Source organism: Elaeis guineensis, chromosome 6, assembly GCF_000442705.2.
Source record: "Elaeis guineensis isolate ETL-2024a chromosome 6, EG11, whole genome shotgun sequence".
Lineage (NCBI taxonomy): Eukaryota > Viridiplantae > Streptophyta > Magnoliopsida > Arecales > Arecaceae > Elaeis > Elaeis guineensis.
This window is the reverse complement of record NC_025998.2, coordinates 120,164,483-120,191,260: the sequence shown is the minus strand read 5'-3', so window position 1 is coordinate 120,191,260 and position 26,778 is coordinate 120,164,483. Positions and strand designations below refer to the sequence as shown.

General features: G+C 44.3%; 1 protein-coding gene across 1 annotated transcript; it reads right to left on the bottom strand.

Moving 5' to 3' along the window:
• Positions 1 to 3,523: 3,523 nt before the first annotated feature.
• On the bottom strand, positions 3,524 to 4,009 carry LOC140858833 (uncharacterized). The gene has a single exon (XM_073260111.1). It carries the CDS (start codon positions 4,007 to 4,009, stop codon positions 3,524 to 3,526), a length of 486 nt encoding a protein of 161 aa, XP_073116212.1.
• Between the last annotated feature and the right edge of the window lie 22,769 nt (positions 4,010 to 26,778).

Genomic DNA, 26,778 nt, shown 5'->3' with positions numbered 1-26,778 from the left:
GCATGTTAGATCATCTTAGATTTAATTTTAAATATTTTAATTTCAGATCTTATCATATCTGATGTGACATCTAAAATTTTTTAATATCAAATAAATTAAAATTAAAATCAGATCTAAATTAGATCTAAAATAGAGCCAACAATCTGGCTCTGATACCACTTGAAGAGAAAAATGCTTTTTTCCTGTGTAGGATCTTCCAGATTTCATCAAATCTGGGACGGAATAAATTTTAAATTTTTTATCCTATGCTATTTTAGATCTAATATCTATTAGATCTAATTTTATTATCTGATATTTTAATTTCAAAAATTAAATCTAAAAGTATGAGAAATATAGACATACCTTAAGGGTAATCTAATTACCCTGTAGATGATCGCAGCACTGTCTGAGGTTCTGATGTAGCCACACAAGCGCCTGGCCTCTACCAGTATCCACTCAGATAGGATATGGAACGTCTTATCCTCACAATTCTATGCTCCAAAAATTAGATCAATATCTGATTTGGAAGTACTTCAGAAATCTTTCTGAAGTTGGAGCAACAGCCTGTCGAAGATGTCCTGTAGCCTTCTGTTCCAGGCATCACCACGCCTTGCATCTATGCCAGATGAACGTCCAACTTCTTGGACATGAAGAGGAGAGAAAGCAGAGCAAGGAGGATGTGGAGAAGAGGGGAGGGGGTGGCAGCCAATGGGTTTTTTGCACAAAACAAGTTCTGCCTCGAAACCCTAGGTGCAGCAGGGTTTATATAGACCCTGTATGCTGCGCAGTGCCACATCATTCAACCAATCAAAAAATTTCAATAAATTTTGAAAAAATTCTGATTAGTGGAGTAATATCATCTGATCACATCAGATAAGAATTCCCATGCTCTCTCCTATGTTGGCGCCAACAATGGATAGGCTCAAATAAGGTGGCACCAAAGAGTCCAAGTTTATCTGGACTCTTTGGTTCTTATCCATTTGGGGCGCCCACTTAAATCCAATTGGGCTCATGCCATAATCTGATTATGGCACCCAATTTGATTAGGTTTAGACATGTGGACACTCCACAAAAAAATTCTCCAATAAGTCCTCTTCAGTTTAAGACCCATATGTCAACTTTTGACAGATGTCCTAAAATGAAATTGGCAGGTGCTAAAAATTAGCAGGTATTGTCTTAAATTCATCTCATGAATTAAGACAAACTTTTTTTGAGCTGGACAAGCTTCATTTAAACTGAGAGAAACTTTCTCAAGGTTCTCTGGATGAGCGAGATCATATTTGGCTCAGTAAAGACAAAAAAGATTACACAAGGAGAAAGTTAGGCTCAATCGAGTGCTGGCACGATTTCCTTGAACCTAATTGGATCTTATCCAAATCAATTGGACTAGCCCAATTGATGACATCCAGATCCTAACCCTTGTTTGTGTGACCCAGTTAGGTTCAATTCTGTATGGTAATGAGACATGTCGTGATCTCATCATCGACATCATCGAAACTCCTTTCGATGGATCAGAACTCTTCTGATTTAGACAATTAAAATGATCAATCATTAAAATCATTCTAATTGCTCCCAAAATTTATCAGTGACACCTAGCAATATATGGTGGCAACCCATCAGAACTGAAGATGAACCTCTCGGTGCAGCTACCTGTGTGATTGAGTTCCTCTATCATGAGTCCCGACTGAATTAGGATTAAGGTGAACTCGTCAAACCCAACATCAGTCATATGAATCAATCGATCGATCCGAGTCCGATGTGAAATCCCAATAAAAAATTCTTTTCCATTATTTCACTCTGTCATGGCCATGAGCTTAAGGACTCGATCTTTCGATCACCATAGGACTACTCTTCACGTCTACCGAGGTTGATAGATCTCATCTTGATGCGATCTGGTTCCTACAATGAATATGCTATAGCCAACATACACCTCAGGATTCTGGATGGCTAGAAGATCAAGTTATGGTGTAGTCAAACTATAACACACTCAAGGTGAACTAACGATGCACCTCAGATCAAAAAACTAGACACACAACTGCAGCATCGAGCTAGTCATCGACGAGAAGGTAGACTTCCTTATGACTGCTCGAGGTGGTCACGCTCGGTACTCTCGTTCTCAATGAATACCTATACTCTCGCTCCAATATCTCCACACTGTAGACTCAAGACTCATCTACCCTAAGAAAGCGATCGTACACCAACCTTCCAGATCGATCACCATCCTCGTGATGATCCTATGGTCAGGAGCAGTTTATGAGTTAGTTATGTAAATTCATGCATTAAATTTTCAACTCTTGAAAATATGAATTAACAATCTCACTAACTCAAAGGATGTATCACAGACACAATGTACATAATGTGATAGAAGAATAACCCTTTTATTCATTTATAGTCAAAATTATAATTTTGTCCTTAGATTTGTACAGGAATGTGTCAGCCGATCTGGCATCTAGGGCACACATCTAACACTTTGCTCTCCAAGACTTCTCACAAAGAAATGATGCCCGTTGATGCTTGCCATATATGCATCCTTCACATATGTCCTGCATTTGTTCAATTGATGGCAGCCCAACCACCATTTTCTTCTCATGTAGTAACTTGAGCTCATGAAAGTTTAGATATCCATAACATTTATGCCACAACCATGAGTCTTTTTTAACATTAACAACCAAGGCATGATCTATGGAAGAAATTTTCATAGGAAACATCCTATTTTTATCATACAAACTTCCATGAAGGGCACATCTAAACCTTTTTTGCTAATAACACATTTGTCATCATGAAAAGAAAGCAAGTAGTCTCTTTGAAGTAATTGCCCAACACTAATCAGATTGTGTGCTAAACCAGGGATATATAAAACATCATGAATGAATTTCTCATTTCCTGATTTACTACAAATCACAATAGTATTTTTGCCTTCTAACTGAACTTGCTTGTTATCACCAAGATAAACTGGGACCTTCACTAATTCATCCAAATTCTAAAAAATCTCCTTGACACCTGTCATATGGTTGCTGCAACCACTGTCTAGAAATCAGATGTCAGCATTACTTACTTCACCATTCAAACAAGTAAAAAACAAATTATTCTCCTCTTTCTTTTCTTCAAAAAAATTTGCTTCATGCTTAGAATTTTCTGGACAGAATTTTTTGATATGCCCATATTTCTTGCAAGAATGACACTGCACATCAGAAAAATGGTTACTCCCTTGCTTGGTGAAGTTGTCTTGGTTACCATAGGATCTGCCATGACCATGTCCTCGACCTCTTCCACAGCCACGACCTTCATATCCACCTCGACCATGACCTCGACCTGTGGTTTTATTTGTCTTATGTTCAGCTTTGTCTAAAGAGATCTCCATCTTTGCTTGAAAAGCTTGCTCAATGCATTTCTCCTGCGACCTATTAATTCTCTGCTCATAAGCTTGCATAGAACCCATTAGTTCATCAAGAGAATATGTACTTAAATTTTTAGACTCTTCTATGGATGCAACAACATAGTCAAATTTAGATGGCAGACTTCTCAACACTTTCTCAACAACCCTTTAATCAGACAAGTTTTCACCCATAGCACGAGTTTGATTAACCACAACTAAAACTCTAGCGAAAAATTCATGGACAGATTCTGAACTTTTCATGAAGAGAGTTTCAAAATCACGACGAAGGCCCTGAAGTTTAACAATTTTCACCTTGTCTGAACCTTGATATTCCTTCTCCAAAATCATCCAAGCTTTTTGGGATTTTGTAGCTGCTACTATCCTTGAAAAGATAGATTCATCTACAGCTTGTTGTATTACCAGCAGGGCCTTTGAATCTTTCTTTCGATTCTCCTTTAACTCATTCCTCTGATGAGCAAAGAGATTAACTCCTCCATCATTTGGTTCTGCATAACCGCTTTCAACAAGTTCCCACAAATCATGAGACAAGAAGAAAGTTCTCATTTTAATCTTCCAAAACTCATAACTTGCACCTTTAAAGATAGGAATCAAAAACTGAGTAACACTTAAACTGCTACCATTAGCTGCTGCCATGATGATTTCTCAGAGAACTTTCGTCAAACAGTTCAAGGGCACAAGATTTTCTTACCAACTTCTTGGAGAACGACCATCTACAATTTGATCTTCTCCTTCAAATAGTCCTTCCACTGCAGCAGAACAGCCCTCCAAAAAGCTTTCTTCCTAGTATGAATCGCACGAACTTGGCTCTGATACTAGAAATTGTTGGATTCATCTCCTCAATTTGCTGCATAATGCCCTACACACAGCAAAAACGAAAAAAATAGAGGAAGAAGAAAGAGAGCTGATTTAAAATTATTTCTACTATCAGTTTAGGTGATGGCCAATATTTGATATAAAAAGGCCTTACAGAAAAGACGAGTCTACGAAATCCATAATAGAAAATGAAAACAGCCTCCACACTATACGAAAATAAAAAAACAAAATAACATCTCACCTATGACCCAGTCTACTAACAACTTCTCCTATTATTTTGCATCACTATTCAACAGAGACTACAATTCATGGGTTCTCAGCATATTTTAAGGTATCAAGGTCTCATGCATGGCCTTCTAACTTTTAGTTTTCTTTCAACCATTAGATTCAATGATAAGAGTTCTCCCAAATCTAAACTAGGAATTTATTAATAAACTTGCTTCATTATAACGACGGGCATAAGTTTTTTGAGAAACATGGCTAGTCTAAGTTATCATACTGACCCTCCTCTGAAACTTAAGTTTGGATATGAGAATATGGTAAGTGTAAGTCTCTGAATATATTGCTCGAGACCAATGAAGGAGTCAATGGAGCATTGGGCCTCATGACCTTGTTTTGAGAGAGAGAGAGAGAGAGAGAGGGAGAGAGGGAGAAGAGGGGCAAAATGTCCAAAAGCAATAAAATTAATGCATTTAGAGGACTAAAAAGGGACTATTCTTTTTGATCTAGTTAACTAGAGGGACTAGAAAGAAACTAGCTGTCTTGTAAAAGCATCTTAATATAAATATGAAAAAGGTGGGGGCATGCATACAAATATGAAAGATGTGAACGAATACACACAGAAGAAACCTAATAAAATAATATATTTTTAAGCACAAATCTTACTCATCCAACAATCAAAATAATACTTTACTACTTAATAACAACAAATTCAGTAAAAACTACCATTTTATTTTTGTTATTGACCACTATTTTTTGTTATCATGAAAATAATGGGAGTTGTAATTATCGATTTCTAGTTCTAAATAATCTCAATTTATACGTTGTTGGGGGTGATTATATATTGACCGAAGATGTGAAGCTTACGAGAATACCATAGACCCCACCAGATGCTTTGATTTATTTGCTTCGGCTACTAATCCTAACTTCAGCCATTGACCCCCAAGAGGCCTCTTTATAGCCCTATCATGTCACCCTATTTAAAAGTGAGGATGGTCATGAGTAAAGCAAAGCAAGCTCCCCACACTTGGCTTCTGGTTTCTGGTTGTTAGTTCATGCAATTAATATGTATGACCCCATGTGCCATGAAGTGACACCACTCACCCAACTTAAGGAGGTCAGAAAATCAGATATGCAATAACTACTGGTTACACAACCTCAAAAATCTCACCACGTCGCATCTGAATTATTCCATAATTTCTCCAAATGGTTACATGGCTCTTCAGCCTTCACCCATAAATAAAGGGCCAAGAGTGACCCTCCAGGTATGAAATCTCCTCTCTTTCTATACACTCACTTATTCCCTTCTGTTGTCGAATTTTTAACTTGAGCGTCAGAGAATCTCCGCTAGAGTCACCTCCAGTCAAGGACTTATTTTGCAGGTCCGGCCACCGCCATCCTTTCATTGCTAATCTACCATCGCCATCCAACTCCAATCGATCCAACCTCGAGATAGATTTCTACGTCAATAGAATGGTGCTAGAAGAAGGGTCAAGCCCATTTAACGGGAAGAAGCAAGTATTCAATGGGAGGAGTTTCATCGCACTACTTCAACATCGACAAGATCTGATCGTCTACCTTCAAATCGATCAGATGATCCAGCTATCTCCAAATTGGCCGATATTGATCAGATCTGATTGCCTCCAAATCAATCAAATGCTCTCTAAACTATTCTAATCGGACTCAGAATCGGGGTCATACGATCTGTTGCTGCTTAAATCGATCGAGGTCGGATGACGGATACCTGATCTTCATGTAAAGATGCTGGCACTGGAGTGACCTACAAAATAAATCTTAAACCAGAGGTTTTAGCTCTGATGAGGATCCTCCGACGCTTAAGTTAAAAAAGCAAAGAACAAAGAAATAGCAAAGGATTCTCTGAGAGAAATTTGATTTGACTTATCTGGATCCTCAGGGCTCTGATTGTTTATATAAAAAGATGTCAGACAAGTGAAATATTAACTGTAAGATCGTACGATCCCGAGATTGTCGGTTCATTTGATATGCCAAACTGGATGAGATAATTCAGCCCTTAATTGCTCCTGCGAGATCAGGAGAGACGATTACGCTAGATCTTATCTATTCAGAAAGGATGGCTGTCGCATATGCTGAAGGGATAAGTCAGTCAAGATGATGAGGGTAGCTCATACACAGATTAGATCTCACGGACCCTCAGTCGAGCATGGAAATGGACTCAGCTCATACGGTGGTCAACGATCATGTTGACTATCTGAGAACTTGAAATATCTTGAGATGTAGTATTGATTCGAGGTGCTCACAATAACCACTGTAACATATCCCCCTACTCTCGAGTCTGAGAATCAGACAAAGGGAGTACTCCAAAAGTACCTCGAATCTAATGCTATGTGCTCCTACTTTCATGCTTGCCTTCTACATTTAAGGCTTATGACATCATCCTAATATGATCGATGCAGACGGGCATAACTGATGGGACCACTCAAATGACAGTCCCTTCAAGGTTTAATTATTTTGCAGTGACTTTTCATTTTCTTCCTCCTTTAAATTTATACTTTAAAGGCATAGATAGTTACAGATCTTTTTATTGTACGTGTTGATTTTTCATCATGATTTCTTAAAGCAAGATAGTTTCATAGCACATGAAGAGACTTGAACAAATTCTGGCTCGTAGGAGATAGATTGTTATTCTGGTTGCTGAAACAAAATCCACAGTCAGAGAAGAAGAACATGCCGCTCCTACTGTTGAGCCCATGTCCCCATCATTGGAAGCTATGGCACAAGCATTTTCAGAAAAAATTTCGATCAATGGGGCACCGACAGAGACAGCACCGAAAATGAATGCCGAGGTATGCTCCAAAAAGGATCCGACTGAGATAGCACGGATAGAGAAGGTGGTCGGCAATTCGGAGAAGGATCTAGCGACGACAATAGAAACTAAGAGATCTCTATAGATGGTGACTCCTACTTGATGCTTTCTTACATCCACTTCTCCTATAGGACCCTCATATCCGATGCTTCGTGCTCCATCCATAGGAGAGAACCTCCAATCCACGATGGAGTACTTGAGGAATCTCCTACCGCCAGCTGAGAAGTTGTTTCTCAACAAATAAAGGGAGAAGAAGCAATTTGCCGATGCTTTAAGATCTCTATATATGTGGGCCAATATTTGACGAGCCTCGTCAGTTCCAATCTCGATGTTCTGTCAATGGAGAAGGAGGAGATTGACTTGCTGAAGTACCAATTAGAGCATCTAGAGATGAATAATACTGAGCTAGCCAAGAAACTCAGCTTTATAGAGGAGGTTCTTCAGGAGGCCCAGGAGTCGATTCTCCATCGAGATGAAGAACTGCGTTAGGCCGAAAGATAGATTGAGGCCTACGAGCGATAGAAATCCAAGGATGACAGGAAGGTTAAAGGTCTCAAGGAGCAGATTATAACCTTTGAAAAATAGAGGTCTGAGGTTGAGAGAGACTATCATCGAGTCTGTGATGACCTGGAGCATTTGAGGAGGATACTTGAAGCGAGAAAAGATTATTGTAATCTTGAAACTCACCCTTGAAGAGGTCCTAGTGGTGGTCCATCCAAGAGGGCCAGAACCTCCGTAGGGACGAGCTGTGGAGAGAGAGCTCCTCGAGGAGATGGACGTTCTACTTCCAAGGGAGTTTAGATCTCTCTAGAGCCGCTCTCAGGAGTCTAGGAGATCGGATCAGAGGTGGAGCACCTGAAGGAAAGATTGGAAGAGAAAAAGATAAATCATAAGCTTCTCTGGGATAAATTTATAGATTAAAAGATTTTACTCAAACGTACTGAAAGCAAAAAAAAATAGCTGGAGAAAGAAAGGACTAAGATCATAGCCCAAGCTTGCAGGGCGGCATTCTTCGTAGGCTTTGAGAAGTGCAAGTCCATTGCCCAGGGGCACCTTCCTCCTGACTTCATTCAGAATCTTCAAATTGATTGTCTAGATGAGGATTTATAGGCAGTGTTGTAAGATAACCTATCGAGGTTTATGATGACATCCCACTTTTTGGATGAGGTGGATAAGACCGATGCAGCCATCTAGACTGAAGGCATCGTCAGCGCTGAGGAATACCATCCCATAGACAACTGCTCTGGTAATCCCCCTGAGGAATGATTTATGCCCTCTTCTTCTTTTATTCTTTATGATCTGAGGCCCCTGATCTTGTAATAGAATTTTCATAGGAACAAATGTAATCTTTTTGTTTTGATAAATATAAATCATACTTTTAAATATGTGAATCAAAATCTTTAACATATACTCGACCTCGGCAATAACTACAAAATTTGATTAGAGTAATCGCTCAGACGAATAATTAGCCTGTGTTATGCTTCAAGTAAGACACGAGCCTAGCTGAAGGTAAGGCAAAAATCTGAGCTAGCTCTAGCTATGGTTAGAATTGCAAGTGTAGTAGAGATTATAATTCTTATCCCGATCTGGGGTGAATTTTCATACCTATCATACAGATTTTGAAAAAGATTGGAATTCAAATTGCATCCGCATAGGAGCAATTGGCACACGTCTGTACACATTCTTTTAAAAGTGGCATAAAATGTGATTCATCTGCCATTGGTGTTAACTACCATATCGACAGCAGCAATCACGTCCATTCGCAGTCTCCACGTGTCACGCATATGCTAGTCTTCTGACGATGCACGTCTCCTGTAATTAATGCACCGATGGGGGGTGGCTTTTGGATATCTCATTCAAATCTGAGGTTATTTAAAATCTCCAGATAGGTCAAGATACGGACCTCGCAAAGTTTTGATTATCTTTTTCTTCTATTACGAGTTCCTTTCTTCTTCATCCTTTTATGTCTTTCTTGCACGAGAGAGAGATGGCCACCACAGAGCCTGACTTTGCATTGATGGGCTTCAGATCAGAGTTAATAGAGCAGGACATAATTATGCTGCATGAGCAATATCAAATACCTCTGGTGTTTCAACTTAAAGTCTTGGGATCAAGTGATCGAGTCTACCGTCCGTCTTCAGGATGTATGGGCTTCTATGAGGAGTGCTTCTGAGCTGGACTGAGGCTTCCCCTCTACTCTTTTTTTATGGCGCTCCTCCAATACTTTGAAATATCGTCATGTACAATGGTCCCGAATGTATGGTGGCATATCTATGGCTTCACCCAGTATGTGTGCTGGCTGGGGTTGTGCCAAACGTCACATTCTTCCATTTTCTCTTCAACCTCAAGCAGCATCCAGACTCACGCGGATGTTGGTATGTGACTCTGCGAAAGAAGAAGGATGGTTTCCACCTGATATTTTTGGGTATGTCGTCCGTCGTATACGGTTGGAAGCCAAGGTTTTTCTTCATCTCGCAGAGATCATGTGAAGACTAAAATTTTACTACCTGAGGAGAACCCCAAGAGGCTTCGTTAAAAGAACCTTCGATGGACAAGAGTTTGGAGTAGGAGATAGCAGCCCTATGGGGCTTCAGGATTTCAAAATTGAAAGAGCTGCTATCGGCTCAGATGTTGTTTAATATTGGTATCAGCCAAGTCAGTCCTCAGAGTACGCAAGTCAGCTGTTCTGGCCTTAATTCTTCTAGCTCTGTTCATCTTACAATTTGATCAATATGATCGTAGAGCTAGATGCTGGGAAGAGCTCGAGCCTGCCAAAGAGGGAGAGAAAAATTTTGTAGAAAAGAGGTGCCAAGCCCGCTACCAGGCGAAGCCTCCGGGCGAAGCCTCCAGGCTAGAGTCAGAGATCTCACACAACCGATCTCGGAGGCCAGGGAGTCTGAACCTTCTCCTCCGAAAGATCATGAGATTATGCGGGTGAGAAGGGGCTTGCTTACCATCTTAGCCCCGATAGGCCACTGGGTAGGCCGTGCAAACCAAGGCCTAAAGGAGGTGATTCTGAGCTTACCTGCTCCTCTTAACTCACCAATCTGACCAGCTTTACCCACTGTCAAATCTTCCTCAGATGAGGCTCCTGCTGAGGTTGCCAATGCATCTGAAACTACACCATCTAGGCTAAAGCTTGAGGCCTCAGCACTGAGAGATCCCACGCTAGTGAGTGAGCTATTCTCTAGACTGCTCCTCCCTACCGACGTGAACGAGCTGCTGAACATCCCTTGGAGGGAGATGAGGAGAGGAGCCGTGGATTGCCTCATTCAGATATATTGGGATTTTTTCATTTAGTACTTACTGTATGCTCATTTATTACTTATGAATTTTTCTTCGCTTACCAGCTCACCCATTATTTGAACGGGTATATTGAAAGCTCCTGTGAGCTAGCCAAAGAGCCAAAGAAGTCTAGGCTTGAAGTTGAGATACTCAAAAGAGCAAAAGAAAAGGCCAAGGAGGTCAGTGAAGTCTCTATGAAAGCCGACACTGTCAAGAGGAGAGTTGAAGATGCTAAGGCGGCATTGAGGAAGACTGTTGAGAAGAATTCTCGACTGCAAGGAGATATAAGAGAGCTGAAGGCCCGACTGGGGGTTGAGAAGAAGTGAACAGTGGAGGCCACTTCTAAGGCTATGGAGGACTTCTGGGCCTCTAAAAAATATGAGAAAAAAAGGGTTGAATACTCCATTGATGTCCATGATGCTGGAAGGCAGTCTATCCTAACTCGAGTTGCTACCAAATATCTGAGTCTGAACTTGAATTTTTTAGATGAAATTTGGGATCCTATTGTGGCTGATGTTTCAGTGGCTGGCACCTCAACTTTAGGTACCGTCTTGTAATTTTTGTATTTCTCTTTTTCGTGTTTGGATCCCTTTAGAATTTTTTGTAAGAAAATTTTGAAAGAAATAAAATGAGTAAAAATTTTTTTTTTGTCATACCTTGGCTAGTAAACTTACTTATGCCGATCTGAAGTAATTTAATTTGAATGATAACCTCATTTTGCTCCCTTAAATATGGACGATTATGGAGAATAGTGATCAATGACTCATCTGATAAGGTCATGCTTGGGAGATGCCACGAGGCTTGAGAAGATGTGCCACGTGGGCACATTCACTTTGTGAAGCATTGCAGAAATTTATTTTCACTCTAAAGAAAGCAAATCATTAACTGCTTGGCCATTAACTCTTAAAAAGCATCGATTGGCAATTGATATGGTTGCTAGTGCTTATAAATAAGAAACCAAAGAATAAAGAGATCTCTACTTCTCCTTCTGTGGCAAGAAGTCCTCTTCTTTGCTTGCTGCCATTTCGTTGCCTTCGAATCTATCTCCCTTGGAGCTAATTAAGCAATGAGTGAGAGAACGGAACGCCTTTGCAAGGGATACCCATCGGAGGCATTTAGCTCATGAAAGAGAGAGAACCAAGCAGGCCAGTGCATCCTCTTCTCATGGGGCTCCCCCTCCTTTGTCTCCTGCGACCATGCTCCCCCCTCAGCCTGAGCACATCCCGCCTGCAATTCAGAAGTGCTATATTGCAGAGTTCCAAAATTCTACGGCATTCAGGAGGGAAATGCTCGAAGTCACCACTGTCATCTTCATCTAGGATTTTGACGATTGTAAGGCCCATCTATAGAGGATAAAACCATATCTAGAACTTCACAGCATACAGACTGGCAGTACCGACGAAGAGGTAGAGACCTCGATGAGTGAAGATTGAATCAACTGACCCGGATGGTGATGAGATGAAGTCCTTGATGGACAAAGATCGAACCAGCTCACCTGGCCGATCTGATGCTTCATTGATTGCAGCAGGATGTTCCTCATCTTCTTTTCTTATTTTTCTCTCCTTCTTCTACCGTTTTCCTCTTCTTCCTCTTTCCTTCCTTGTTTTCTTCTCTTGTTCGTAAGACAATACCAAGAGCAATCATCCTCTTTTTGTAAAGTATTTGAAATATCAGCTTTATCTTTATAAAGACTTTAATAAAAGAAATGCTTTGTTTTCATTTTTAAATTTGTATTTATGAATTTTATGTGAATTTTGCTCAGCTCATAGAGAACAGCATAAGCAGATGCTTAGACCAGCGTGAGGAGATGCTCACTACTCAGCTCAGTATGAGTAGAGCTCTAGGTAGCTCAACTTTAGCAAAAATATATTTAGGACAACTTTGATTGAAGTGAACATATCCAAAGCGGTTTAAAACAACTAAAATATAGTTCGGCCATCTGTGGATCTGAGGCATCATAGTAATCATCTCAACACTACCCCCCTACTCCTGAGTCCAAGGCAATGCTTCAGGCGAAAGGAATGCTGTTGACATAATGGCTCTAGCCATATATTGTCTATCTATTTACTTTTCTTCTAAAGAGGCAGTGTGTGCCGGTAGTAATCTTGTGCCTATGACATCTAGGACTCTTCGACAGTATTCTAAGAGTCTGATTAGTTATCCCTCTGGAGGTTCTCTAAGGATCTTCCTCCACTTCTAAAGAGGCAGTAAACTTGACAGGGGTCTGGCAAGTTAGCCCTGCCTCAGAGTCATCGAGGTTTTCTCAAGGATTTGGTAAGTTAGCACTCACGAGTGGCATTATGTGCCTGCGATGATCTTGTGCCTATGGCATCTAGCACTTCTCATCTTCGTGCGAGAGGTAGTGTGTGCCAGCGGTGAGCTTGTGCCTGTGACATCTTGTGCTCTCGATGGCCTTCTGAGGGTCTGATTAGTTATCCCTCTGGAGGTTCTCTCAAAGGTCTCTCTCCACTTCTCGCACGACTCGGGCTCTATAAGGATCTAGTAAGTTAGCCCCATCTTGGAGTCATCAAAATCTTCTCGAGAGTCTGGTAAGTTAGCCCTCCAAAGGTTCTCCAAGGATCTCCGTCCACTTCTCGAGCAACTCAGACTCTGTAGGGGACTGGTAAATTAGCCCCACCTAGGAGTCATCAAGGTTTTCTTGAGGATCTGATACGTTAGCCCTCTGGAGATTTTCTAAGGGTCTCCCACCACTTCTCGAATGACTCAGGCTCTGCAGGGGTCTGATAAGTTAGCCCCACCTCGGAGTCATCGAGGTCTTCTCAAGGGTCTGATAAGTTAGCCTTCATGAGTGACGTTGTGTGCTTGCAGCAATCTTGTGCCTGCAGCATCTAGCACTTCTCGTCTTTGCATGAGAGAAAGTGTGTATCAGTGGCAAGATTGTGCCTACGGCATCTTACACTTTCGATGGCCTTCTGAGGGTCTGATTAGTTATCTCTCTGGAAGTTTTCTGAAGGATCTCCCTCTGCTTCTCGAGTAGCTCGAGCTCTGTAAGGGTTTGGTAAGTTAGCCCCACCTCAGAGTCATCGAGATCTTCTCGAGGATCTGGTAAGTTAGCCTTCACGAGTGGCATTGTGTACCTATGGCGATCTTGTGCCTATGGCATCTAGCACTTTTCGACTTCACGTGAAAGCTAGTGTACGCCAATGGCGAGCTTGCATCTATAGTATCTTACGCTCTTGGTGGCCTTTTGAGAGTCTAATTAGTTATCCCTCCAGAGGTTTTCTGAAGAGTCTCCCTCTACTTCTGGAGCGACTCAGGCTCTGCAAGGGTATGATAAGTTAGATTCACCTCAGAGTCATCGAGGTCTTTTTGAGGGTCTGATAAATTAGCCTTCACGAGTGGTATTGTATGCCTGTAGTGATCTTGTGCCTACAGCATCTAGCACTTCTCATTTTTATACGAGAGGCAGTGTGTACCAGCAATGAGCTTGTACTTGTAGCATCTGATGCTCTCGATGGCTTTCTGAAGATCTGATTAGTTATCACTCCATAGGTTTTATAAAGGATCTTCCTTTGATTCTCGAGTGACTCAGACTTTGCAGGGGTCTGATAAGTTAGCCCTGCCTCAGAGTCATCGAGGTCTTCTCGAGGGTCTAGTAAGTTAGCCCTCACGAGTAGTGTTGTATGCCTGCGGTGATCTTGTGCCTATGGTATCTAGCACTTTTCATCTTTACGTGAGAGGCAGTATGTGCCAGCAGCGAGCTTGTACCTGCGGTATCTTACGCTCTCAATGGCCTTCTGAGGGTCTGATTAGTTATTCCTTCAAAGATTTTTTGAAGAGTCTCTCTTCGCTTCTCGAGCGACTCAGGCTCTATAGGGGTCTGATAAGTTAGCCCTGTCTCGGAGTCATCGAGATCTTCTCGAGGGTCTAATAAGTTAGCCCTCCAGAGGTTTTCTAAGGATCTCCCTCCACTTCTCGAGCAACTCGAACTCTGCAAAGATCTGGTAAGTTAGCTCCACCTCAGAGTCATCGAGATCTTCTCGAGGGTTTGGTAAGTCAGCCCTCCAGAGATTTTCTAAGGATCTCCCTCCGCTTCACAAGTGACTCAAACTCTGCAGAGGTCTAATAAGTTAGCCCCACCTTAGAGTCGTCGAGGTCTTCTCGAGGGTCTGATAAGTTAACCCTCACGAGTGGTATTGTGTGCCTGTGGTGATCTTGTGCCTATGACATCTAGCACTTCTCATCTTCGTGCGAGAGGTAGTGTGCACCAGTGGCGAGCTTATGCCTGCGGCATCTTGCACTCTCGATGACCTTCTGAGGGTCTGATTAGTTATCCCTCTGGAGGTTCTCTGAAAGGTCTTCCTCTGCTTCTCGAGCGACTCGAGCTCTGCAAGGGTCTGGTAAGTTAGCGTCACTTTAGAGTCATCGAGATCATCTCGAGTGTCTGATAAGTTAGCTCTCACGAGTGACGTTATGTGCCTGTGGTGATCTTGTGTCTACGCTTTCTAATACTTCTCATCTTCATGCGAGAGGTGGTATGTGCCAGCGGCGAGCTTGTACCTATGACATCTTGCACTTTCGATGATCTTTTGAGGGTCTGATTAGTTATCCCTTCAGAGATTTCCTAAAGGGTCTCTCTCTGCTTCTCGAGCGACTCGTACTCTGCAGAAATCTGATAAGTTAGTCCCACCTCAGAGTCATCGAGGTCTTCTCTAGGATCTGGTAAGTTAGCCCTCTGGAGGTTCCTTAAAGGTCTCCCTCCACTTCTCAAGTGACTCAAGCTCTGCAAGGGTCTGGTAAGTTAGCCCCACTTCGGAGTCGTCGAGGTCTTCTCGAGGGTCTGGTAAGTTAGCTCTCTGGAGGTTTTCTAAAAGTCTTCCTCCACTTCTCGAGCGACTCGGGCTCTGCAGGAATCTGGTAAGTTAACCCCACCTCAGAGTCGTTGAGGTCTTCTCGAGGGTCTGGTATATTAGTCCTTTCAAGTAGCGTTATGTACCTATGGTGATCTTGTGCCTACGACATCTAGCATTTTTTATTTTCATGCGAGAAGCAATGTGTGCTAGGGGTGAGCTTGTGCTTGCGGTATCTTGTGCTCTCGATGATTTTCTCAGGGTCTGATTAGTTATCCCTCTGAAGATTCTTTGAAGTATCTCCCTCCGTTTCTTGAGTGACTCGGGCGCCGTGGGGGTCTAATAAGTTAGCTCTGCCTCAGAGTCATCGAGTTCTTTCGAGGGTTTGATAACTTAGCCCTTGTATTAATTGATTGTAGTTATAATTCAAAGTCTCAAGTAGAAGGTGGATGCAACTCTTGGAAGATTCGGATGCCCATCACAAATTGATGGCCCTGTAAATTTTATTTTCATGAAAATATTATTATATTATTGGTAATATATGCGGAGGTTCATCGAGTTCAAATTGAAGTCTCACCAAGCTTCTTTGGCTTATGAGTTTCTGTGTGCTGGTCCGTCTGGGTACATGATCTCCCAAATGAAACTAGCTTTGAGTAGCTTATCGATTGTCTCAGCTATAGCCTCTTGGTGCTCCAGGGCAATACTCGCTTCTTTTACTTTACCAACCGACAAGTTGGATCCACCCTTTGGTGATAGGATATCTCCTCAGAATCGATGCCGGACATATCTGCAACAGACTAGGTAAAAATATCTACATTCTTCTGTAAAAGATTAATTAGTCAGTATTTGGTTACCTCATATAGACGTGAGCCAATTTTCACCATCCGACTCGGATTCTTCTTCCTCAGCGAGATATCTAAAAGGTCCTCGGTTGGTTGGAGACGTCCCTCAATCAAGCCCTCCTTAGAATTCAAGCCCGTTGGGAGCCCAAGATGACCCTCCAGTAATCATGTGTATTTCTCCTCGGACGGGTTACTCTTCTTCCGCCACCTGCTCTTCGACCTGCTGCCGCTCCTACCGTGATGGTGCTTACTGCGGCCGAGGCAGAGGGAGAGGCTGGTGAGGCAAAGGGGATGGCTGCTGAACTCTCAAAGCTCGATATTGAGGGGTCGCTCTTTGGATAAAATGATTCAACCACCCCTACCTAACAAGCCTCTCGATCTCATCGTGAAGCTAGAGGCAGTCTTCAGTATCATGACCACGGTCATAATAATAAAAGCAGTATTTATTCGGATCTCTATGGTATTCCAACCTCGTTCTCATCAATTGAGGCTCAAGTAACTTGGGCCCCACTTATAACAATACCTCACTCTGAGGGACAGTCAGGGGCGTGTAGTCATTGTACTGCCCAGGCGGTGATAGTCGCCGAACCCTTCTCAGAGGACTCTGGGATCGATGACTTCGACCCCCATTATTCTACCTCTGGGATGGAGACTGGGAGCGCTGGTGGCTTTTCTCCACTCACCTTGGATGGTGCTCCTTATTGGGTCCCACTATGGTTGAACTGACAGGAGTATCATCGACAAAGGCCTCTTCCATGCGGACATACTTCTCTGCATGAGCAAGCATATCCAGGAGATCTCAGGGATAAGTCTTGATTAACGATTTTTTCAAGTTATTCTTCAGAAGTCCGCTCATCATTGCGGCCATAGCGGTCGACTGATACAAGTTTTAGATCTCCAGGGTCGCCATGTTGAATCTATTTATGAAAAAGTGGATCGACTCATCCTTCTTTTGCTTGATGGTATAGAGGTAGTCAGACCGCTTCTGTTGTCACTGGCTACTAATGAAATGGCCGACGAAAGATTAGCATAGGCCTTCAAAAGAATGGAGAGACATCGGCCTCAAACTTGAGTACACTGTCGAGCGGCCCCTTTAAGGGTTGGAGAGAATGCTTGACAGAGGGTTGCATCTGATGCCCCTTGAAGAAGCATTGCTGCCTTGAAGATCTCTACATAATCGAAGGGGTTGATGGTCCCATCGTAGACCTCCAATTGAGGCAGCTTGAAGTGCAAGGAAAGCGATTCCTGTACAATCCTTGAGACAAAAGATGACTGACTGTTGTACCCTTCATAGGGCAGCATCGAGGAGCGATTATTGTTGAGAACTTTTTCTATTTTCTGGCCCAACTGCTGGCCGAGCTCCTAAAATCGTCTTTCAAAATCAACTTCATGGACGGTACCAGCCTCGAAGAATAGAGAAGATCGGCATCTGGGGGTGAGTCATGGCCTGATTATGGGCTTGGAGATCACCGTCTGGCCAGCTACTAGGTCCTAGGGTGACTTTGATGAGTCAACCTCCTCTTCGAACTTTGAAGAGGTGCCTACAGCTCTGGTTGAGATGGTGGTTGCGGAGCCGCAGTCAAAGCAAGGTTCTGTGGAGGCACTGCTATGGAAGGCATAGGCGGCATCATCGAGGGAACCATATGACGCACCACTGTGGGAGGTGCAGGAACAGCCTGGGAAGGCTGTGACATCACTTAGAAGGGTGTGAGAAAAGTCTGGACCGTTTGAATTGCAGTCATCAAATATTGAACTTGCTAGGAAAACTAACCGAATTGATCAGCCGTGACTGGCACCGACGAGACTAGTTGAACCGACGGAGGAATTTTCGATGCCATCGATTGAACTTGATTGTCAACTTGACTGGCCGTCTGTCGAAAAGTGACGGCATTAGAAAGTAGGAAAGATGTTTGTCTTTGAGCCATTGAATGCAAAGGTTCAAGCCCTTCCTCTATCTGTTGCTACTTAAATCAGTCGAGGTCGAATGACGGAAACTGATCCTCATGTAGGGATACTGGTGCTGGAGTGACCTACAAAATAAGTCCTAAATTAGAGGTTATGGCTCCGACGAGGACCCTCTAACGTTGAAGTCAGAAAAGCAAAAAACAAAGGAGCAGTAATGGATTCTCTGAGAAAGATTTGATTTGACTTACCTAAGTCCTTAAGGCTCTGATTGTTTATATAGAAAGATTTCAGATAGCTGGGTTGTTACTATGAGATCGCACGATCTTGAGATTGTCAGACCATTAGATATGCCAAACTAGATGAGATAATTCAGCTCTTAATCACTCCTGCAAGATCAGAAGAGACGGTTACGCCAGATCTTATCTATTCGGGAAGGACAGCTATCGCATATGCTAAAGGGATAAGTTGACCAAGGTAACGAGGGTAGCTCATACACATATTAGATCTCATGGATGCCTCAGCCGAGCATGAAGACGAACACCTCAGCTCATACGGTGGTTAACGATCATGTTGACGATCCGAGAACTTGAAATGCCTTGTGATGGAGTGATGATCTAAGGTGCTCACGGTAACCATCATAATACAATCTAAATAAAGAAGATACGGGAATCCCTTGATTTCCAAATTATTTTTTATTATTTTCTTGTTTACATTTTAAAATTTGAATTCTTGAGCATGCTCCAAATAAAGAAGGAGACCTCAACATTTATGGATGGAAAAGGAGAAATCAATGAGGATGACCTCCCACTATCCTGCCACGCCTATCGAAGTCAAGATGGACTTCGATGTTGTCGCATTCTTTAAGGACCATCGGCTATCAAGTGTTATGCAGATACATGAGGAGGCTGATCATAAGCATTGCCCAACAAATAGATGAACATTGTTGCTCCCATCTGCATATCATACACATCAAAAGGTTATCGATGCATAAAACACCGTGCCATCCTTATATTTCATCAATTTTCAACCGCATGATATTTATCATGCATATACTTTAGGAGATACACCAAGTCATTTGAACCTGACGTCTACATTATTATCTCCCTTCGTACATAGCGTATGCATTAATATCTCCCTTCTCTAGTCCCATCACCTCCACAGCTACAACAAAAATAAAAAAAGATTGAAGATGTGATTTGATGGGCTAATGGTTGAGATGAAGCAAAGACACCGGGGGATGCTAGGCTGATGTGTTGATGGGAGGAAGAATAGGATGGAGTCATTGCAATGGAGCTTTGAAAATCATGACGTAGCCAACTCCCTTCAAAAAGAAATCATAAAGATACACATGGTATCATGCCTCTACCGCAACATCACACATCCTATCCAATAGTGTGTCAAAAGTTCATACAAGAATTCAAATGAGAGCTTCAGCGAAAGAATGATGGGACCAAAATCTCCTTTGTCGAACTCTCCATTGTCAAAAACCCCGATATCCCCATTTGCCTCACCATGAATGAAGCCCACGGCATCCATAGTCAACGTCGATGTTGCTCGCGGACAACACCACACCTCTATGCGTGCATTTATCTCCGACATAGCTGAAGCACATCCATGGCGGCCCCAAGGTGTCCCATGCGTGCACCTTTTCATTGGATGATGCCTCCTGTTGGGATATACCGACTGACCCCTATATGCAGACCTATTCTAGAAATGATCCGACCGACGCCCGATTCTACCCACCAGACAGACAGACGACTCCGACAATGACTGCCGACAATATCCGACCAAAGGTATGCCAGCCAAACAGGTCAATACTATTTTCAACCGATCGAACGGCTGAACCCATATCACCGACTCACTGTCGGGGGTGGCAGCCGACATCCGACTTCCACAAGGCACCAGATCAGCTGACGGTATTTTCGAGTCATCACCCAACGTTTCGATAATCAAATATCGATATATAGTTGGCCAGTCCATCCAAACATCGTTCAACCACCATGGGCTGTTGTCCTGCCAAGCACATACTGTACAACCGCCATGGAGCGTTGTCCTACCAAGGACATGGGTTAATTCTAATGACCTGACAACCCACGATGATTTGATAGCTCCCGATGATTTGACAATTCTCTAGTTGTGTACACCATTAATGGCGAGACCATACCGCATTCTACTATAAAATGGGATAAGACAACGATTTTGGTAAGCTCTCTCTCTCTCTCTCACTGAGCCCCTGATTTTTCCACTGTTGCCTAGTCTCCTCTCTGACTTAAGCATCAGAGGGTCCCCACCGGAGATATCTCCGATCAGTGAGGACTTTTCTTACAGGTGCGCATTTCCGACGATCAGACGACGAGGAGATTGACCGCAACAGATTTGGCACTCCAGGTAGGGGGAGCGGTCGCGGCGGTGGTAAGACAGCAAGCTCCATAGAGCTTGAAAAATCTTTCGAGATGACAAAAATCAGAGCTCAGTGATCGAGAGCGATCGGATCGGTGAGGTACTCTTTCCATCGAGAAGAGGCCCCTCCTTTATCCTCCATGATGAAACCCAGCTCTCCGCATCCTGTGATGATCACGGAGGCACAGATTGCAGCGATTGTGCGGCAAATGACTGTTCTGATGGATGCGGTCAAAAACCTTCAACAACAACCAACTCAGTTGCTACAACCACCGGTGGAACAACCGACGGCGCATCCGATGCTGTCCAGAAGCAGCCGTCGACGCCCACGTCAACTTTCGTCTCCTCCTCAAGAGCAGCCGTCTCAGCACTCCCATCAAGAAGGGGGCAGGCGGCCATGGCGTGACACCCACCAGTCTCGACGTCCCTCTCCTTCCCAGCTGGAGCGAGCAACGAAGGAGAAGCAGCCGCGGATACCGTCCGCCTCCCTCTCAAATTCGTCGGGAGATTCGACCCCTGGGGTTTCTCAACACTGACGGTTGGATGACTACGAACGTAAGTTCAAAGAAATCGACCGTCGGCTTGTCCAGCTCCAGATGGATGGTCAGAAGTCTTCAAACGATGTCGACTTTCGAACAACCCAACCTCTCTCCTGATTTATCCTCGACGAACCAATCCCTAATCGGTTCAAGATGCCTCATGTGGAGCCTTACGATGGCTCCACCGACCCAGTTGACCATCTGGAGAGTTACAAGACTCTCATGATAATTCAAGGAGAAATCGATGCCCTCCTCTGCATCGGCTTTCCCGTCACACTTTGTAAAGCTGCCAGGGCCTGGTACTCCAGCCTCCGTTCAGGAGGTATCCACTCCTTCGGACAGCTCGAGCATTCTTTTGTGGCCCATTTCAGCACCAGTTAGAAACCGTCATGAATCTCGGACAGTCTTTTCTCCCTCAAGTAGGGAGAAAATGAGACACTCCGACACTTTGTGGCCCGATTCAACGTGGCCACACTTGAGGTTCGGGATCTCAACGAAGATATGGCTATCTCGACCATGAAGAGGAGGCTAAGGGGGTTCCGATTCACGTATTCCTTAGACAAGATCCTCCCCCGAACATATATCGAATTGCTGGAGCACGCGTACAAATACATGCACACGAACGAAGGAGCTTCCGACCGGCGCCTAACCGAGAGCAAGGGCCAGAAGGAGAAGCAGAAGAAAAATTGAGCTCCTACTGAACCCAGCAGGCCCCCGACCGATAAATGGATCTCACCCCAACGACGGAGCCCGAGATCACCTCGACGGTAGAGTCCGAGACTGATGCATCACAGGTATGACTCCTACACCCCTCTCTCTACTTTTCGTGCATAGATCCTGATGGAGATCGAAGGAACGAAATATCTGCGACGGCCTTCACCTCTGAAGGCAAAGGACCATGATCGAAGAAAATACTATCGATTCCATTGGGGCCACGGTCATAACATCGAGCAATGCATCCAACTCAAGGATGAAATAGAGGCCCTCATACGATGAGGGTATCTCAAAAAATATCGAAAGGATCCGCCAACTCGATCCCTTCCCGACCGACGACCCCAACCGACTGAAGAGGCAGCAAACAATCAGCCTACTGTCGAAGTCATCAACATGATCTCCAAATGACTGGACCAAGGGATGACTGCGAAAGGGGAGTCGACGAAGAAGCCACGTCAGGATGATGTAATTATTTTTACAGATGAAGATGCTTGGAAAATTCAAACTCCCCATGATGATGTTGTTGTTGTCTCGGCAACAATAGCGAATTATGATATAAAAAAGATTCTTGTTGATAATGAAAGCTCAACTAACATTTTATTTTACTCGACCTTCTTCCGAATGCGACTATCGACCGATCGACTCAGGAGAGTCTCTACGCCCTTAGTAGGTTTCGTCGGGGATGCCATCGTAGTGGAAGGAGAAATTGCTCTTCCTATGATAGTTGGAGCCGAACCATGACAAAGCATCGTCTACTTGACCTTCACGGTCGTTCGAGTACCTTCGGCCTACAACGCCATACTTGGAAGATCTGAACTAAACGCTCTCAGAGCGATAGTCTCGACATATCACTTGCTGGTCCGATTCTCGACTAAAAATGGAGTTGGAGAAATGTGCGGGGATCAACGGCTCACTCGGTGATGCTTCCAAATCTCAACTCAAAATAATAAATCGAAGGATTCCCTGTTGGTCGACAAGTTGAACCAACAGGAAGAAGAGGAATGGGGTGAACCGGCTGAACAGCTGATTTCCATCCCGATGGCAAAAAATCCTGAACAGGTGATCTGGATCGGATCGTAATTGTCTGACCCAGAGCAACAGCAGCTAATAGAGCTATTGAAAGCCAACACCGACATATTCTTTTGGTCAGCAGCGGATATGTCCGACATTCCTCCAAAAATAATGACTCACCGACTCAACATCGCCCCTGGCATGAGGTCGGTGAGACAGAAGAAACGGTCTTTCGCCCCCGAAAGACAGAAGGCCATCGACGAGAAAGTAGACAAACTACTCAAGGCGGGCTTCATCAGAGAAATCACATATCCCGACTGGCTCGCCAATATCATCATGGTGAAGAAAGCCAACAGGAAGTAGAGAATCTGTATCGACTACACCAACCTGAATCAAGCCTGTCCGAAGGATAGCTTCCCACTGTCGAAGATCGACCAACTGATGGATGCGACGTCTGGTCATCGACTGCTCAGCTTCATGGATGCCTTTGCCGCATATAACCAGATCCGGATGGTGCCCGAGGATGAAGAGCATACGGCCTTCGTGACCGCCAAGGGCCTTTACTGTTACAGAGTGATGCCCTTTGGTCTGAAGAATGCCGGAGCCACCTACCAGCGACTCATCAATAAGGTCTTCAAAGCTCAAATCGGGCGCAATATGGAGGTGTACGTGGATGATATGCTAGTGAAGAGCGCACAGACTTCAGATCACATCCAAGACCTGAAAAAAACTTTTCGCATGCTTTGGTGACATCGGATGAAGCTAAATCCGACCAAGTGTACCTTCAGGGTGACTTCAAAGAAGTTTCTCGGGTTCCTCGTTTCTCAATGTAGAATTGAGGCCAACCCCAAGAAGATAAAGGCAATTATCGACATGCGGCATCCGAACACTAAAAAAAAGTACAGTAGCTCAATGGAAGGATCATCGCACTCAGCCGATTCATTTCTCAGTCAGCTGAGAGATGCCTCCCATTTTTCAAAATCCTGAGGCAGACAAAGGACTTCTCTTGGCCGAATCAGTGCTGGCAAGCCTTTGAAGATTTGAAGAAATATCTGACTTCTCCACCCCTGCTTGTAAAGTCAGAAGTCGGAGAAATATTGTACCTTTACTTGGCTACCACCCCAGAGGTGGTTAGTTTGGTACTCATCTGGGAGAATGAGAGCCGAATTCACCAACCCATATATTATACCAGCAAAGTGCTCCACGAAGTCGAAACTCAATACACAAGAGTAGAGAAAATGATATTTGCCTTGGTCATATCAGCGCAACGACTCCGTCCGTATTTTCAAGTGCATGCCATCGTGGTCCTCACCGACCAACCCCTGAGGGCAATCCTGCATCGCTTCGACACATCAGGATGACTGACGAAATGGACGGTGAAGCTGAGCGAGTTCGATATCCAGTACCGACTGCGACTTGCTTTGAAAGTCCAAGTTCTGGTCGACTTCATTGCGGAATGCCCAACAACCGACCAAATGTCGAAAAATGGGAGCTCCAAAGAAGCTGCGACCTCTGAATATAACCCTGGGTCAACCTGGGTATTACACATAGACAGAGCTTCCAATGCTCAAGGGAGCGGGGTCGGGCTCCTGCTTACCAACTCGGAGGGAGTAGTTATCGAGTATGCCCTCTGATTCAACTTCAAAGCCTCTAATAATCAAGTCGAGTATGAAGTGCTTCTCGCTGGCTTGAGAGTGGTGAAGGAGTTCGGGATCGACAGCCTCAGAGTCTTCTCTGACTCCCAGCTGATTGTAGGGCAAGTCAGAGGTGAATTTGAAGCACGGGATCCGACCATGACAAAATATTTCCAGAAAGTGAGAGATCTCATGGTGCACCTTAACTATTTTGAGATCTCCCACATTCCCAAGACGAAGAATGCTCGGGCCGATGCACTCTCCAGGCTTGCGACATCCACCTACAGTGCTTTGGGCCGAACACTCGTAGAGAGTCTCGAGCAACCGAGCGTCGACAAGGCTGAGGAGGTGCTACAACTGACGACCGAGCCAAGATGGATGGATCTGATCATTCAGTATCTGACTGACGGAACTAGCCCCGAAGATCCAGTGGAAGCCAAGCGACTCCGGTGGACGGCCTCCCAATATGTAACGATGGATGGGCGACTCTACAAAAGGTCGTTCTTCCTTCTCTTGCTAAAGTGCCTGGGACCAACGGATGCGGACTACGCACTCAGAGAGGTGCATGAAGGGATCTGCAGAAGTCACCTGGGGGGCAAATCCCTGGCCTACAAAGTCCTACGGCAAGGTTACTACTGGCCCACCATGAAGAAAGATGCGGCTGATTTGATTCGGAGGTGTGAGCCATGTCAAAAGTATGCCAACATACAACATCGGCCCGCCAACCAGCTGACTTTCATTGTCACCCCGTGGCCCTTCACCCAATGGGGAATCGACGTACTCGGCCCTTTCCCTCCGGCATCTGGCCAAAGAAAGTTCATAGTCATCGCAATCGACTACTTTACCAAGTGGGTGGAGGCCGAACCCCTGGCACAAATCATCGAGCATAAGATGGAAGACTTTATCTAGAAGTCCATCATCTCCAGATTCGGACTGCCACACACTATCATCACCGATAATGGGTGACAGTTCGACAACCAAGACTTCAGAGAGTTCTGTGCAAGATTTCATATCACGCACAAGCTGACCTCGGTCGGGCATCCACAGTCCAATGGAGAAGTTGAAGTAACCAATTGGATCATTCTGCATAGATTGAAGACTCGACTGAATGAAGCCAGAGGCCTCTAGGTTGAGGAATTACACTCAGTCCTGTGGGCGTACCGAACGACACCTCGTGTTTCGATCGGAGAATCTCCTTTCAATTTGACCTATGGGACGGAGGCAATGATCCCACTCGAGATCGGGCTACCATCGACTAGAGTTGAGCAGTACTATGAACTAGGCAATTCCGAGTGTCGGAGAGCTGACTTGGACTTCCTACCCGAGCTCCGACGTGAGGCTCAACTCCGTATGGCTTCCTACCGACAAAGAGTGGCCCGATACTACAATGCTAAAGTTAAGCCAAAGTTTTTCAGATCTGAAAACCTGATTTTAATGAAGGTGGAAGTCTCGAAGCCTCTGGATCAAGAAAAACTATCTCCGAACTGGGAAGGACCCTACAAGATAGCGGACACCTGCAGGCCGGGCGCCTACCGACTTGAGATCCTGAAAGGGACGGCCATTCCCCGAACTTGGAATGCCGATCATCTGAAATTGTACCATCAGTGAATTCTGTATGTCCTTGTTTGGAATACAACTCAATTTTAAAACCTCAGAGTCAACAAAGTTCGGCTCTCCACTGCGGGTCGGCCCTCGTCAGAAGTACGAACCCCGACGCCCCGACTTGGGCCCAACATTTCATTGGAAACCTATGGCCCGATCGTCGATGATACATCGAACTCTTACGAGAACCGTTCTGCCTACACTAATGAAAGGCCAGCGATAGCGATAAAACCTCTCTAAGTTGAAGCCGTGCTTCATCCACAATCGACTCTCGGTCAGCGTAGCTGGCTAACTTGCCAACTTGGCTTCGACTAAGAAGGACAAAATGCCAAGATGATTGAGGTCGCACTTGCGACATACCGACTTGGTCACGACCGATCGAAAGATATTCGGCTTGCCACCGTTTATCATACATCACGATGTATATGCCCGACCAAGGGTCGGGCAATGGATATTCAATTTGTCATCATTATCCTAACCGAATACGTCGGACACTACTCGACTATCAGATTCTACAGAATGATCATGTCAACAAGCTACGTTCGGAGATTGATCGATACCCGGATCGACGTGCACGTCCGACCAAGGTCTGGGTGACGGATGCTCGACCTACAGTCGACACCCAAGCTAACTGCATCGAACGACTCTCGACCATCGGATCCTACACAATCTGTATGACAGTCAGGATGCCGGTCTGCGATCGAGACTTGCTCTGCCCTTAGCATGGCGCACGCTACTGACTACCTTGATCAACTACGCTGGATCCCACCGAACATCCTATC

Coding starts and splice junctions, on each gene's coding strand:
- LOC140858833 (XM_073260111.1), bottom strand. CDS start 4,009: ATGGCAGCAGCTAATGGTAGCAGTTTAAGTGTTACTCAGTTTTTGATT.